General features: G+C 40.8%; 3 protein-coding genes across 6 annotated transcripts in view; 1 reads left to right on the forward strand and 2 right to left on the reverse strand.

Annotated features, from left to right (window-relative positions):
* Positions 1-962: 962 nt before the first annotated feature.
* LOC138207569 (liprin-beta-1-like) lies at positions 963-2,771 on the forward strand. Its single transcript, XM_069164882.1, has 3 exons — positions 963-1,118; positions 1,263-1,328; positions 1,409-2,771. The coding sequence occupies exons 1-3, from the start codon at positions 1,047-1,049 to the stop codon at positions 1,499-1,501; spliced, it is 231 nt and encodes a 76-aa protein (XP_069020983.1). The 5' UTR covers positions 963-1,046; the 3' UTR covers positions 1,502-2,771.
* Positions 2,772-2,899: 128 nt separating this feature from the next.
* cyb5r3 (cytochrome b5 reductase 3) lies at positions 2,900-6,766 on the reverse strand. The gene is made up of 9 exons (XM_069164881.1): positions 6,624-6,766; positions 6,281-6,406; positions 6,085-6,157; positions 5,722-5,828; positions 5,501-5,630; positions 5,313-5,396; positions 4,675-4,760; positions 4,440-4,539; positions 2,900-3,861 (listed from the first exon to the last, which is right to left on the reverse strand). Exons 1-9 carry the CDS (start codon positions 6,642-6,644, stop codon positions 3,689-3,691), a joined length of 900 nt encoding a protein of 299 aa, XP_069020982.1. The 5' UTR covers positions 6,645-6,766; the 3' UTR covers positions 2,900-3,688.
* A 4,097-nt stretch (positions 6,767-10,863) lies between these two features.
* syt1a (synaptotagmin Ia) overlaps positions 10,864-14,981 on the reverse strand; it is a 155,474-nt gene continuing 151,356 nt past the window's right edge. For all 4 annotated transcript variants that reach the window (XM_069164800.1, XM_069164798.1, XM_069164799.1 and 1 more), the window contains one exon: positions 10,864-13,460. In XM_069164800.1, coding sequence (XP_069020901.1) covers positions 13,254-13,460 — 207 coding nt within the window. In that variant the 3' untranslated portion in view covers positions 10,864-13,253. The remainder of the gene's footprint in view (positions 13,461-14,981) is intronic.

Consider the following 14,981-nt stretch of genomic DNA (forward strand, 5'->3'; position numbering starts at 1 on the left):
GCATGTCGTCTAAAATATGATAAAAAAGTCATACTATAGCATGTCGTCCAAAATATGATAAAAAAGTCATACTATAGCATGTCGTCTAAAATATGATAAAAAAAGTCATACTATAGCATGTCGTCTAAAATATGATAAAAAAAGTCATACTATAGCATGTCGTCTAAAATATGATAAAAAAAGTCATACTATAGCATGTCGTCCAAAATATGATAAAAAAGTCATACTATAGCATGTCGTCTAAAATATGATAAAAAAGTCATACTATAGCATGTCGTCTAAAATATGATAAAAAAGTCATACTATAGTATGTCGTCCAAAATATGATAAAAAAGTCATACTATAGCATGTCGTCTAAAATATGATAAAAAAGTCATACTATAGCATGTCGTCTAAAATATGATAAAAAAGTCATACTATAGCATGTCGTCCAAAATATTATAAAAAAGTCATACTATAGCATGTCGTCTAAAATATGATAAAAAAAGTCATACTTTAATATAACTCCAAAATATGATAAACAAAAGTCACACTATACCATGTTGTCCGAAATATAAAAAAAAACAAAGTCATACTGTAGCATGCCGTTCATAATTGCATAAAAATTTCAGTCCACAGTGTCGTCCAAAATTGAAGAACAAATCATACCATAGATGTTGTCTGAAATATCATAAAAAACTGATTCCCAAAACATTAAACAATTGTTTTAACCCCCAACTTTTACTGACAGATAAGGTTTAGATTCAGGAAAACCTCAAGGGAAACGTTGGAATTCGAGCACATCGGTGCAAAAAAAAAAAAAGCTTTGGGAGACATTAAAAATAGTTTAGCATCAACTAATATTTTCAGGTTCACTTGACGACCAGAATATCAGAATATCGTCTCACAAGGAAACAGCTTTGAGAGACTTAATTCGCCCGGCAGCTGAATTGTTTCCTTTTTTTTTTTTTTTTTTTTCATCCGTCCAGCCGAGACGGCTGTCGTTCGGTGGTTTCGGCACTCTGAGGAAGAAACGTCAGGACGACGGCGACGAGTACATCTGCCCCATGAACGTGGAGATGCCCAAGAACAGCAGCTTCCAGAGGATCTACGAGGAAAGCCTCGACCACCTGGAGGAGGTACGGGGACGCTTTCGCTCAGGGACACACAAAGTTGGAAACCGAAAACGCGCGAAGCATTTGAAACGATCGCCTCGACTTCGTGTTTGACTTGCGTCTGTACTTTTTCCTTCCCCCCCCCCCCCCCCCCCCCCTTTTCGTCAGATGGAGGACTCCGAAGGGACGGTGAGACAGATCGGAGCGTTCTCCGAGGGAATCAACAACCTGACGGTGAGACGCTGACCTGCTGCAGCGCCGTCGCTCGGAACGCAGCCGGACTAAACCGGTCTCCTGCTCTCCGTCTGTTTCAGAGCATGCTGAAAGACGAGGAGCTTTTTCGGGAGACCTCCGTCTGCCCTGCGGAGAACGACTTGTCAAAAACGCACAATAACTCCAACGTCTGAGCGAGATGCCGAGAAGGAACAAATTGTGCCAATCGATTTTCTTTTTCTTTCCTACATCGCCGACCAGCTTTGTAACGAAAGGTGAGACTTTCGGTGGCTTCCGTGACCATTTCTATTTATTGAAGTTGTCCAAAATATAATAAGTGAACTCAAAATGCAAGATTTGAAGTGCGTTAATGAACCTCTCTCTGCATTTATTTGAATATCCAAGCATGCGTTTTGTTTTTCTGCAATCAGTGGTTTAAAAGCTTTAAAAGGTCCCATCTTGCTTTGAATTCAGATTTCTGTCCCGAGCTCCATTCAGGTCCATGAAGTTGCTTCGTTCAGATTCCAACAAGGGCTCATTTACTTCTACTTGCATTTACGCTCAAAAGATACTCCTGGTTTTATTTGTCCAGACCGAGAGAAATCTGAAACATTTCGACTTTGTTGAGAAGAATTTTCTGTGTGATGCAAACAGCACAGCATCTTTACAAGAAGTGTCGCCGAGAGCTGTTTTCTTTGGTATTAATCTCTGCTGAATCAAGTGTTTCTAAAAGCTTTGTGCGTCATGCAGCGCTCTGTTTAACTGTTGACCTTTAAAAAAAAAAAAAAAAAAAAAAAAAAAATGTATTTCCTGTCACTCTTTGCACCACTACAGGCTAAAAAGATAAAAAAAAAAAATTGACAAATAAAGCCCAAACTGTGCCAAGACATTTTCAGAAATGTGCTTTTACTCTTTAGGAGAATGAAGTGAGAAGATTGAACTCACGTGTGTGTGCGTCTCAAAGTATGAAGCTACAGCTGTGATATGTGGTTAGCTTAGCTTAGCATAAAGACTAGAAACGGGGGGGACTGTGAGCCCGGCTCCGTGTCCCATGTCAACAATTGACAGGTTACATCTCATTTGTTTAATAAAAACACTGTTTACCGCTAAATGGAACAAAACTCTCCTTAGAATCACAACTTGTTAATTTGACATTTAAAACGACATACAACACGTTCATTAATGAACTTCAGAGCTTCTCGTTGGCCGATTTATGACGTGGCCGGGCGAGCTGCTTCCCGTTTCCAGTCTTAATGTCAAACTACTTAATCCTGACTGTTGTGTCATTTTTAATCTTAAGCCTATTTCCCAAAATGTCTCAACTATTCCGTTTTGAAACATGGATGCCAAAGTTTTTTTTACAAGGAAACAGCCAAACGTCTTATTTACATGCTCGTCGATTATGGTTTCACTCCACGTTGTGTTTTTAAAGGTTTTTTTTGGTAATAAAAATGATAAAAGAAATTTTCCCTGAAGAAAATGCGTCTTTATTCTGAAGTAAATTCTCCCTTTAAACCTCGAACACGGCGGCGATCAAACAGTTTGTAAATGAAGACGAGTCGCGCTGCAAAAATAATGATCAAAAGCCTCGATGATTGAAGAGAGCTCGATTTTAATGTTGCATATCCAAAACACAAGACGCCAGATGTTCAGAAAAGACAAATCGGTAACGAATTCACGTTCAACAAATCCCAAAATATTGACACCTTTTGACTTCGCAACAGCATCGTTAACTCTGTAGCACGTTACCGAAAGCCATGATGGAAGAATTAACATGAGGGTGTAGAAATCAAGTGCTCACTATTCTTTAAATCGGCATTTAAAAAAAAGAACGAAAAAAAAAAAAAAAAAAAAAAAAGCTTGGTGTGTTTTTAAGGCACTCAGAAAACAGCCAGTAAACCTCAACTCTTCTGACTTTTAGAACCAAAGCGAGGCCACGGCAGGACAGTCGGTTTGTTTGCAACAGGTTTTTGGAATCACGTCCTCATTTTCACGCTGAAAACAGTTTAGTTTCCCGCAAGACAAACAAAATCCTCTTTTACATCGTGTACCTTCAGGTCAAAACGAGCTCACCGTACTCGCAACTTCCTGCCCTTCCATCGGACTTCCTGCCCTTCCATCGGACTTCCTGCCCTTCCATCACACTTCCTGCTTACATTAATCGGCCCACGCTGTGATTCTGTTGCATGATAAATATTGTGGCATATATATGTATATATATATATATACACACACACACACGTATATATCGTATACATAGTGCAATGCTCACTTGCAGCTGTACGAGTGCTTTAATGCTTTTGGGGGGGGGGGGCAGAGGAAATGGTAACCGGACGCACTTAAGACATCCAAACCTCGATTCCTCTGCGTGGACGGGACGTCTAGAAGGTGAACCTGCGGCCGTCCGAGTGGCCCACTTTGTCCAGGTTGGGGTTGCAGGCGAACTGGATCATCGGCGGAGGTCCACACATCAGGACGACGGTGTCGTCGCCGGGCGGCGGCAGGCGTTCGCTCACCATGTCTTCGCTGATGAAGCCCTGGCTGTACTCCCAGTCTGAGACACACACACACACACACACGTTCAGAAACACCTCGGCGTTACGGGATGGGAAGTTATAAAGAGTACGTTTACCAGGAAGTGTTTCACTAGTGACACCTGCTGGCGGGAGGATGTGCAGGAAAATCTAAACGGCGTGTATTTTTGCAAAACGTTCAACTTTACTGCAACGTTAGCAGGTTCGAGTCTGAACTCGGGTAGGTTCAGTTTGTTGTAATCTACGACATCACCACTAGATGTCCCTAAATCCAACACACTGCTCCTTTAAAGGCAAAAATGCCTTTTCTTAAGTTTTACAATAAATAATACAGAAATAAAAGAATAATACAATTTTAAATATATAATAACACAGTTTACATTGAGCTCTTAGAACTTGTCTTGGACATTTTAATAAACTGCAAATAGTTTGGTAGTCAATCGATGGTAAAAGTATTCATTGATGGTATAATTTCTATACAAATACCAGGTGACAAATACGTGCTCCGAGCCCATCAGACATCTTATATTTTAATATTTTAGTCCAGTCAGTTACGTGATGAGTATTGCTGGAGGGGGGGGGGGGGGGTGTGACTCACCTTCGGGCGCCCTGTCCACGGTGAACCACAGCTTGAAACGGTCCGGGTGGTTGACCTGGATCTCCTCCAGCTCTGGTCGCAGCAGGATGTCTTTCTCAGTCTGAACACATGAAGAAGAAGAAGAAGAAGAAGAAGAAGAAGAAGAAGAAAGAATTAAAAAAAAAAAAACGTTTTGGTTTTGCAGCGACTGCGCGGACCTCCCCGCCGTCTGCGTTGCGGTTAATGCAGAACTCACCTGGTTGGCAAACAGCAGGTGACACACCGTTTGGTCCTTAGGATCCTTCATCACTGCTGTGATGAGCTGCAGCATCGGGGTGATCCCTGCAAGGACACCCGGGACAGGCTCAAGTTATCCCAACAGGAGGACGCCACGTTTTGTTTTTTGGGACTAAGACACACAATTTACTAAACTTTTTTTCCCCGACAAAACAAAAAGCTCAGAAGTATTTAGACATGTACATTTTATTTATAGTTTGAGGCCCTTCGGATCTTAAAATTGCTAAAAAAAAAAAAAAAAACTAGGCGTCAGTATTTCTCTATAAAATCGAATGTCCACAAGTAAAGTATCAGAGTAAACTATTTTTTGTTTGTTATTTATTGAGAGTTAATCACTGGAAAACTCTGATGTGCTCTTATGCAGCAGCGTGGATGTGGTTCGATCAGATGTGACCACCAAACAACCGCAGAGGAAAAGAAAATAGAAAAAAAACCTCTCAAATGAAATAATAAAAGAAGCCATTTTAAAGTCTTTCCGGCTTCGTGATACATTTTTGACAGTTTATGATATTTTAAGAGTATATATATATATATACGTTTCATTTTCTGACCGAGATGGTCAGGATCTGTGCGGCGGACACTGAAAGTTTCCCTCACCTGTCCCTCCGGCGATCATGCCCACGTGTTTGGCCGTCTTGGTCACGGCTGGAGACTTTTTGTCGGGCTGAATGTCAAACACGCCTGCAGGGGGGACAAATTAAACATCGTCCAGTCAGCTGCCGAGGCTCAAGTTGGGTTAAAAAAAAAAGCCTGTTCCCCCTTTTCGGCATTGGGGCGCCTTTGACCTTTGCCCTTGTAAACGAGGAGGCCGCTGGGTCCCCTGAAGTCGATGGTGTCGTTGATCTTGAGGCTCTCCAAGTACTGGCTCATCTTCCCTCCCTCCGGGAATTTAGGGTTCATGTCTTTAAAGTAAACCTGTCGGCGAGGGACAAAACAAGAGACTCGTTTAAAATAAATAAATAAATAAATAAATTAAACACCGTCGACACTCTCCTTCGGTCCTTACCTTCACCACCAGGTCCACGTAGCCTTTGTCGTCATCGCTGGACACCGGCGTGTACGGACGCACCACCAGCTTCCCGTCTACTTTCGCAGACAAATAGATGTGCTGCCCTGCAGAAGGGAAATAAAGTAAATATATGTATTATTATATGTTAGATATGTAAATCTGTTTTTTTTGGGTGGGGGGGGGGCTTTTTCTGCCTGAAAATATTGCACCATTTGAAACTTTAGTTTAATGTTTAATTCCCCCCCCTCCTCTGAAATGTGGTGGAGCTGCAGATACTGAAGTGAAGTAAAAGTACCTCGAAGCTGTACCTCGGTGAAGTACTCGTTACTTTCCACCCAGTGACGGAGGGCACATACTCACCGATGGGGAGACCCAGGACGTGTTCAGGGGAAGGCAGCGCGAAGCGGAACTTTCTCGTGTCGTGACTGACGATCTAAAACAAACACGGGAAGGAGGAAGCCTGCACGTGAACGCATCTGTTGCGTTTGCGGACGTCAAAAAAAAAACAACGGTGGATTTGGTGTTTTTGTCGAGTTGCCTTTCAAGGCCGGCTCACCTGTTTGTCTATCAGCCGGAGTGCGTACTTGATGTTGGGGTCCTCCAAGGTGATGGCGGTCCTCCTCCTGGAGAAGAAGAGCCTGAAGACGAGGTTGAGGATGCCGTCGAAGCCGCCTCGAATCAGCTGTGATGAAGGTCAACAAGCGAAGAGAATGACTCACAGAAAGCGTTAACCACCGACTGGGTGGTTCCTACTGAAGCCGACCCCATGTTTGTTTAATCCATAACGGGAGGAATGAGTCACGGTGGTTCCGGCGGGCCCGACCGAGCCCCACCCCACCTCCCCCCCTCCGACGACACCGACTTTGTTAGGAAAACTTTTTTCATGAACGTGTACTCACCCCGATGATGTAGGACAGCATTTTGGTTTTTTTTTGTTTTTTTTCAGTCGGTGCAGTTCGGCTGCAACGTTTGTTTTGGGCAGCACAGGAGGAGCTCACACGGCAAACCCAAACGGTGACGGTGGTTCCGAGCTGTTGTTGAAGAAAGGCTGTCGAGACATCCGGTCACCGGTTTTAAAAATAAAAGCACGGAGTTGGAATTTTTTTTTAAATTTTATTTAATTAAATTTTTTTTAAAGTCTCGTTTGGTTTAATAACACTGTCATAAAAAAAATGAACATACGCTATAAAAATAGGTTACGGTTTTTTTTTTTAATTTATTATTATTATTTTTTTAAATAAACGTATAAGTCTTCCTTTTTCACATAGCTTCCGGTATCTAAACTGTTTGCTAACTTGCAACGCCGAAGCTCTTACGTAACTTCCGCATACAAGACCGGATTTCAGAATAAAATACAATTTAAAAAAAAACAAAAAACAAAACAGCCTATGTGTAAAATAAGGGTGTAAATTATTATATTATTAAGGGGACTCGCGGTGGTTAGTGCCGCTGCCTCTCAATATGAGAAGTGGTGGTTCAATTTCCCCCGTTGTCATGACTTAAAAAAAAAATAATAATAATCATGCATGTCTTCCAAATTATGAAAAAAAAAAAAAAAAACAGTCATGAATGTCAGTCTTATCTGTATTTTGCGTCTGTCTGTTTCCTTCGGCGGTTGTGACACTTCAGTTTATCTTATCGTGAAATGTTCCTGTGAGCACAACCGTGTTACAGCAGAAAACGAGTTGGTATTCAAAAGTGTTTCATGTTTAAGGGATATATTAGATTTGTATTAAACGACCCCATCAGGACAAACTGCAAGAAAACACAATGACGTATGTGTCATTTGGTACTTTGCACTGACAGAAACATAAAATATCTTCTATTGTAATCTTGTTTTTTTGCTCTTTATTTCTTTGTCACGCCGACAGGAAGATCAGGAGTTTGCTCAACCCACAGAATTGTATTATAAATTAATGTGGAGATCCCACTGTGTCCAAAGAGACGCTTTTTTTTTTAGTCCAAATTTTAAGGCAAAATTAAAATATTTCACCATAGACTGTGTACAAAAGTATTAATGTTACATGGTTTCAATGAAAAGCTGCAAAAAGCTGCAAAAAAAAAAGAGTATGTGTGAAATATCGTCAGACAATGTAGAATAAGCAGATATTCAAACTATCTAAAAAGGAAATTAAAAGTTAAGGGGTAATATTTCAGTTTATAAATGTCACTGACAGCACAAAACCAATAAACAATAACACCCCCACCCCGCGCACTTAAAGTTGCTATTTTTGTCTTGTTTCCCGTCTCCAGCAGGGGGCGCTGGCGAGGCGTTTGGCCACGCCCACTCACAAAACACACATCAGATGTATCGTCTCACCACGTCGGATGTATGTGACACGTTTCCTGAGGTTTCAAGCATCCTTTGACCTTAAACATCAACTTCCCGTGTCACAGCGAGACATCCAACTTTGCAGCATCGTCACGGCGACGTCCATCGACAAAGTCCAACGAATGTCTCAATATATCATCAACTACATGTTTATGTTGTTGTGACCCGACTTTAGGTTCATGGGATCAACCAGCTCGACGTAGAACGTGAAAGTATGAAAAGTGTCATTTCCAGTGGCCAACAGGGGGCGCTATGACTATGAGCGAATATTACCCCACAGGGGTCTTCAGGGCGGGGCTGTTATAAAGTAACGAAAAGTAACGAGAAAAGTAAAGAAAAGTAACGAATAACAAAAAGTAACGAGAAAAGTAACGAGTAATTCAAAGCTGAATATCACGTTTTATACTAAAGTTTTAAGTATTTTACATTTTTTTGGCTGAAAAAAACCCCCGTCATATGCATGTCGTCCGAACGTAAGAATAAGAACGAGAACATTTTTACGAAAAACAGTCGGGCTTTTGCACCGATGCTCGGTGCTCGGGCCCTAATGATATGACGGGACGTCTCTTACTAGAGAGATTTACGAGTCTTAACATCCAAACGAGCTTTATTTCACATCCATAAATCCGGTCATCAAAATGAATTGTCACCTGAGCGTCACATCGATGACATCATATTTTTTTGGTGGAGGACAAACTCCTGTCCCTAAGTCTCTGATATGAGAACACATTAGTAAATATTCTCTTAATAAAAATGGATTTTTGTGCCCAGGGGCCAAATGGAAAAAAAACAAAAAAACCATAATGCACTTTTTTTTTTTTTTTTTTTTTCATTACCTGTGAAGATGCACCGCGGTGTGCTCCTTTAAACGTCCTCTAGGTGGCAGTAGTGACCTTCAAAACAGGCTGCGTCGAAGTGTCGAGGAGCAAAACATCATCATTAAAAAAAAAAATGATCATGCACGTAAAGCACGTTTTCCTCCTGGAGCGAAGGGAGTTTGGTGACCGGGCAGTGAGTCATACTTCTGGCGTGAGAGCAACATAAGGTCGCGTTCATGAACCCTTCTCTTCGGCGGGCCGTGCCGGCATCTCGTGCGGCCTCAATAAAAAAAAAAAAGCTTTGATGAAGCCATAAATGAATACATTTAATTCTGTATCAACAGGAAATAAAACAATTTTTTTTTATTTTTTTTTATTGATCATTTGTGTATATGAAGTTATATAACAACAGTCAGAAAACTCCACAGAGTGAATCACTACACGAAGTGAAACAAAACTGTAAAACACCTCATCAAAAATGAAGGTAATACACAGCAAATATAACTTGTCAGCGGCTCGCCGTCGCCGCGAGCGATATGGCAGGAAGAAAAAAAACACCCCAAACAGTTCTACAAGATTACAGAGAAAAATTTCCACACACGAAATACTCAAAGCGGGCAGTTGATATACACAAAGGCAACTAGGATCTTTCTACAGCATCAGATTCTAATACTTTTACACAGCTTTTGTTTTGGAAAAGGTCATCGTGGCTTTTCGTCGGTGTCACTGGAGAGACTCTGGAGAGAGCTTGATCAGGGATCTTTTACAAAGAGGACATTGCGTCGCAGTGCAGGTAAATGGCTTTTTGCTTTGCAGTTTTAATTTGATTTTATTTCCCACCCGCCTGGCAGTCGATGCTGCCCCATCACCGAACTCCCCGATACCTTTACGCACTTGTTATTTCTGACGTAATCATGTTTGATTTTCTTTCAGCTTTGATCGGATAATTCCCTTCAGTACAACCTTTCTGCCTTAGTGTTCATATTGAATTGCTCAGGCCATTTTCTTTTTTTTTTGCAATGCCTGTACCTTGAACTTTAATCCATTTTTTTTTTCTCTCATTTAAATCTGAAGCTGTACTGGAATTCATGGTTCTACATATGTTAAAACATGTCAAATAAAAGACTCCCTCAGCTGAAGAGGGACTGAGAATGCATCTGTATTAAAGTATATTCAATGATTTTAGAATGCTATCAGACAAGGGAGGTTTCACCCCGCTAGGGTTAATGAAATTAATTCATAATTGTTGAAAAAAATATTAACAAAATTACTATATATTATTACTATTTTTTTTTTTATTTTTTTTTACAACAAAAAGTGCAAAGTACACATAATCTCACGGTTAAAGTAATCTACACCAACACAGTCCATACTGTACATTCAGAGTTTTCATCTCAAATATAAAAGGGGTTTTGAATCAACAAATAATATAAAAAAAAAAAATTTAAAAAAAAACCTGTAATGAAAATGAATTAATAATGATGATATATAATATATGGATGGTACAATATTTGCGGCTGAAGAATAATATTCATGTCACTTTATATTCATCCTAGATATAAATTTTTGACACGATTATGTAAATATGTACATGACATTTTTAAGGGGATATTTAAATGTAGAATCTTGTTTGGTATTTCAACTAAGACTCCCTGAAACTTCTGATGCTGGAACTGTGTGCGAGAAGAGGAAAAAACAAACAAACAAACCTGCGAAAAGGGAGGGAACCCTAAACAGATGTCAACAGGTGTCAAGCTCCAACCTGCGAGCTGAATCTACGTGTGCTGTGTCCTAACCACTTCACTGGAAAGGAGAAACCTCTCTCTCGACTGAATTCATCCTCGCACGGTTATAGTCTTTTTTATTTTATTTTTTTCCCCTTATTTTCTCAGGCAACGCCACCCACATCAACACTACGGGATGAACATACAAGTATTGCACAGTGCTCAACAAAATGCTGTGTGAAGCGACCCGCTCGGATAAAACGCCTTTTTGTTAATTTTTTTTTTGTTGTTAATTTTTGGCCGCGTGAAGTCGGGCGACGCTCTTTCTCTCTCTCTCTGCGCGTAGAAGGGAAAATGGCGTTGAACGCTACGACATCACCACAGAACAAACTGGTTTTTCGCTACCTACTGATAAGTCTAGATCTCTAAGCACGCACGGCAGTCACAGTGATACACAAAGCAGTCCTCAGAGACTCCTATGGAATGACAAGTAGCTTTTTTCTTTTTTTTTCACAATAGTGCTATCAACTACACAATAACATTGAAAACATTTAGAAAGTCCTCCTGAAGCTAGCGTCGAGTATACGCAAGAGGTTCCTCCGAGATAAGAGACTTCGTGGTTTTCATGGATCAAAACGTATTCCTTTCCGAATTGGACCCGTAGTAAAGGACATGATGAACTAGTAGCCTACGCAGACCATTAACTTGTACGGTTATGTCGTGCTCTCCTGGTGTAGTCAAGTGCCAACAAGAAAACAAAACTGATGTGATTTGCTGTTGGCTGAAACGTGATTTGTCATCATTGCTTTCTTTTTTCTTTTTTTTTTTCTTTTTAAAATTAAGCCGAACCGTCAGGAGGATATCTGGCTCCCCCACGAAGGTGTCCTGAAATAAAGCCAGCCGACAATCGTCCACAAAAATGGTATCTAAAGAAGTCAACGAGCTACTTCACAGACATCCAGTGCAAAACAGCAGCCACATAAAAGTTAAAATTGGCAGTAAAACATGGCTAGCTCTGTTGTCACTGTGAGAAGGCAACGCAAAGCAAAGACTGCGATTCGGGGCACCACTGCAGCCAAAGACATTGTTCCCAATAAACCAAAGCTACAACCACCAGCAAGTGGGAGTGTGCGTGAAGAGAGGGTCTCTACATAAGTCACCTCCCTGAAAATGGCAGTGTTTAGAAACTCGCTTCACCTCCGTCAATGTTGCATTGACCCAAAGTTTAAACGCTTGATTTTTCTCCTCTGATTGAAGGCAAGGGGATCGTATCAGAAGAGCTTCCCCTGGTGTCTGTAGATCTCCTCCCCCCCCAGCCTTTAGTAAAGATTGTAAAAAAAATCATGCAGTTTACTAAAAATAGTCAAGACGCTGAATTGCTCTAAAAAATAGTCCTCTTAAAACCAGAGCCGTGACTCTTTTTGTTTTTTTTTGTTGTTTTTTGTTTTTTTTTAACTCTGTCTGAAAGATCGGACCCCGGCCTTAAATACGATATACCTCCAACAACGACAAGGCTGTTTAAAGTAAGCAGTTAACAAAATATTGTTAAACGAGTTTAAGGACACAATGGCTACAGCTTGGTGCTTTTTTTTTTTTTTTTTTTTTTTTTTTTTTTTAGGTGGGGTCGGGTTTTTTTTTTTTTTTGGGGAGGCAATATTTTCCAATTTTGGAAAAAGAAAACGAGCCCGTAGACGTGAACGATGGCCTTTAAGACGAGGACCTATTTCCCTTCAAAGAAACTGCCAAACATGGAAAAATGAAATGCTAATTGGTTTGCAGTGACTTTTGTTTCTGGTAACAGTGTGCATCAAGCTAAACACATAGATCCTCTGATTGAGAAATAAGTACAAAAAGTCGTAAGAAATCATGTGCTTATATAATTTCCAGCAGCATAATTTCCCCCCCAGAACCATAGTAGTTAATGGCCTTGTATTTTGGAGTTTTGTGTGAATATATTCATCTGTTTGTGTTTTCCGCGATGATCCTTTGCTAAACTTAAAGTCAGACATTGTCCTTTACGATGTGAATATATTTCCACTAATGTCTTGCAGGTTGGAATTCATTTTTTTTTTTCTGGAATGCAATAAGGTAATAAGGTAGAATTTTGAAATCCTGGGATATATAATATTGGCTTTCCTCTATATCTGCATTTACATAATTTAAAATAGAACATCTTATTAAAAACATCAAGATATACACAGATTAGGAAACGGGTAACAACATACAAACACATAAACTAGAAATCATTTTTGTCTGCATACTTATATATACAACTGTGGTACAATAAATTCTTTCAGTCATGCGCTATCTATACAGATCATATTGCTTAAAAGAAGGGGGCATTTGGTTGGGGGCTGTTCAGGGCTTGGAGATGGAAATTGCTGAATCAAAGAGGGGACAGAAAATAGAAATAAAAGCGAGAACCTGATTGGAAAAAAAAAAGAAGCAGGATGTCGCGGGACGTTTGAAAAATTAGGACTGGGTGTGAAATTAGGGGCGCTAAATCAGGTCGAGGTGGGGAGGTGGGATAAATGGGTGAGGTGTGTGTGTGTGTGTGTGGGGGGGGGGGGTTACATGGATGGACCCATATATCACTGAGGTATTTACACATACTGGCTAAAGAGTACTACAAGGCAGGTACTGAAAGGGTCCTGCCTATTTCTTGGTGGAGAGCTGAGCGTCCACCTCCTCCTCGGGCTTCAGCACGTGCCACTGGGCGATGGGTCTCCTGGGGTTGGCCAGCATGTCGGACCAGTGGCGCAGCTCCGTACCTGAGCTGTTGAGGCCCACAAAGACCTTGCCGATGGCATCGTTCTTGCCGATCTTGTCATAGTCCAGAACAGTTATAACAACTTGCACTTTCTGCAGAAGGGGAAGAGCGGGGGTGATTGGGGGGAGGAGGGGGGAGGGAGCAGCACGACAGTAAATGGAGGCGTCATCAAGCGTATCGACGGAGAAATGAAAGAGTACATTTACAGTTTGTTTAGACCGTGTCCATTTGAAATATTGTAGGTCACCTTTTGTTATGGCCTTCTTTAAAGCCTGGCCTCCTTTTGGTCTGTGTTTTATCTTAAAGTCATCAAGTTTTGTTTGGGACATGCTCTTTAAAGGTCACATTTGAACTCTTTGAACTTTTAGTTTCAGTGGGATTCACTTAAATTGTCTGCCGGCATTTAGCTCTTTTTCCTTTTGGAACAAAGCCAAATAATTAAAATAGTCTAAATACATCCACTATATGTTGATATAGTACAGCAAAAATATATTCTTGCCATACAGTCAGACAGACATATTTACATGCTCTTATAGATTCTGCAGGAACGTCTCTTTCTCCATACCTATCATTTGTGCTACACAATCCCTGCAGCCCATTTCCCAGATGCTACCTGTCAGTCTGTATTTTGAGCATTTTTTTTTTCTTTCTTTTCAGCATTTATTGGAGTTCAACCGAGTGTTGCTTGTTCTCATTTCTCTGCTTATTCCAAACAAACAAATAAAAAAAAAAAAAAAGCAAAACGCCTTGCAGCTGAGAGAAGCAGTAAGCGGTTGGAACAGTATATTTAAAAGTCTAACCATTAAAGAAGAATCATCGTAGAGTGGAAACGTGTATGTGTTTACGTATTAAGCTTTATGAAGCTGCTTATTGCTCTGAGTGGTACTTTAATGCAAGGAGTGAGCTGCTCGTTCAGGTTGATGAACAGTAACAGACATTTCAGACCAGACCTCTGTTATTTTCAGAGTCAAACACAGCAGAATGTTTGATTACTCAGAGGTCCGAGACTCGGCCTCGGCGTGTGTTTATTCAAAGGGACACCGCAAAGAGGAGTGACCTGGGCGTCAATCTCTGGCAGGGAATATGAATTAGCGCACAAAGCGCCCTGATTAAGTTTCGATCCACTGGTGCGCTGAAACGTAGCTGCCCCCAGCTGCACGAGCTCCTGGCCGCTGTTCTAAAAGAGCATGCCAAATACGCCATGTAATGAAATACTGAAGGCGGCTTTCGGATGGCCAGTTGGGGTTAGTCGTTTTTTTAAAGTGACAGTTCACCTTCAAATTGCTCATTGAAACACGGCGTTCTTTGATTGGAAATTAGCAGACTCTTGTTAATCATCATTGACCAGGCAGTATTGTTTGTCCTTGCTGTGACTCGTATACCAATAGCAACTGTTGAAGTGGTGAAGTGTTTTGGCAGAAAAGCTGATTAGATTTCTTTCTCCGAGTGAAATTAGAAGATTTATATGAAGCCTTGTACTTCTGTTAAACATGTTGGGCTTCGGCTTAAGTTGCGAGACAATCATTGGTGTGATAAGCAGCTTCTGGGTAGCAGCACAGAGGTTCCTGCACGCTGTTCCTGATGTAGGACATCAGTCAATAACAAACCTTCGG

Source organism: Embiotoca jacksoni, unplaced genomic scaffold (genome assembly GCF_022577435.1).
Source record: "Embiotoca jacksoni isolate LCO1_2020_lvr unplaced genomic scaffold, fEmbJac1.0.p SCAF_32, whole genome shotgun sequence".
NCBI classification, from domain to species: Eukaryota; Metazoa; Chordata; class Actinopteri; family Embiotocidae; genus Embiotoca; species Embiotoca jacksoni.

Excerpts from the sequence above, each read along its gene's own strand:
- cyb5r3 (XM_069164881.1), bottom strand. The coding sequence starts at position 6,644 with ATGCTGTCCTACATCATCGGG. Across the intron at positions 5,829-6,084 it reads CGTCCTGGGTCTCCCCATCG|GGCAGCACATCTATTTGTCT; the intron begins GTGAGTATGTGC and ends TCCCTTCTGCAG. Across the intron at positions 4,761-5,312 it reads CATGATCGCCGGAGGGACAG|GGATCACCCCGATGCTGCAG; the intron begins GTGAGGGAAACT and ends GTGTCCTTGCAG.
- LOC138207569 (XM_069164882.1), top strand. The coding sequence starts at position 1,047 with ATGAACGTGGAGATGCCCAAGAACAGCAGCTTCCAGAGGATCTACGAG. Across the intron at positions 1,119-1,262 it reads GCCTCGACCACCTGGAGGAG|ATGGAGGACTCCGAAGGGAC; the intron begins GTACGGGGACGC and ends CCTTTTCGTCAG. Across the intron at positions 1,329-1,408 it reads AGGGAATCAACAACCTGACG|AGCATGCTGAAAGACGAGGA; the intron begins GTGAGACGCTGA and ends CGTCTGTTTCAG.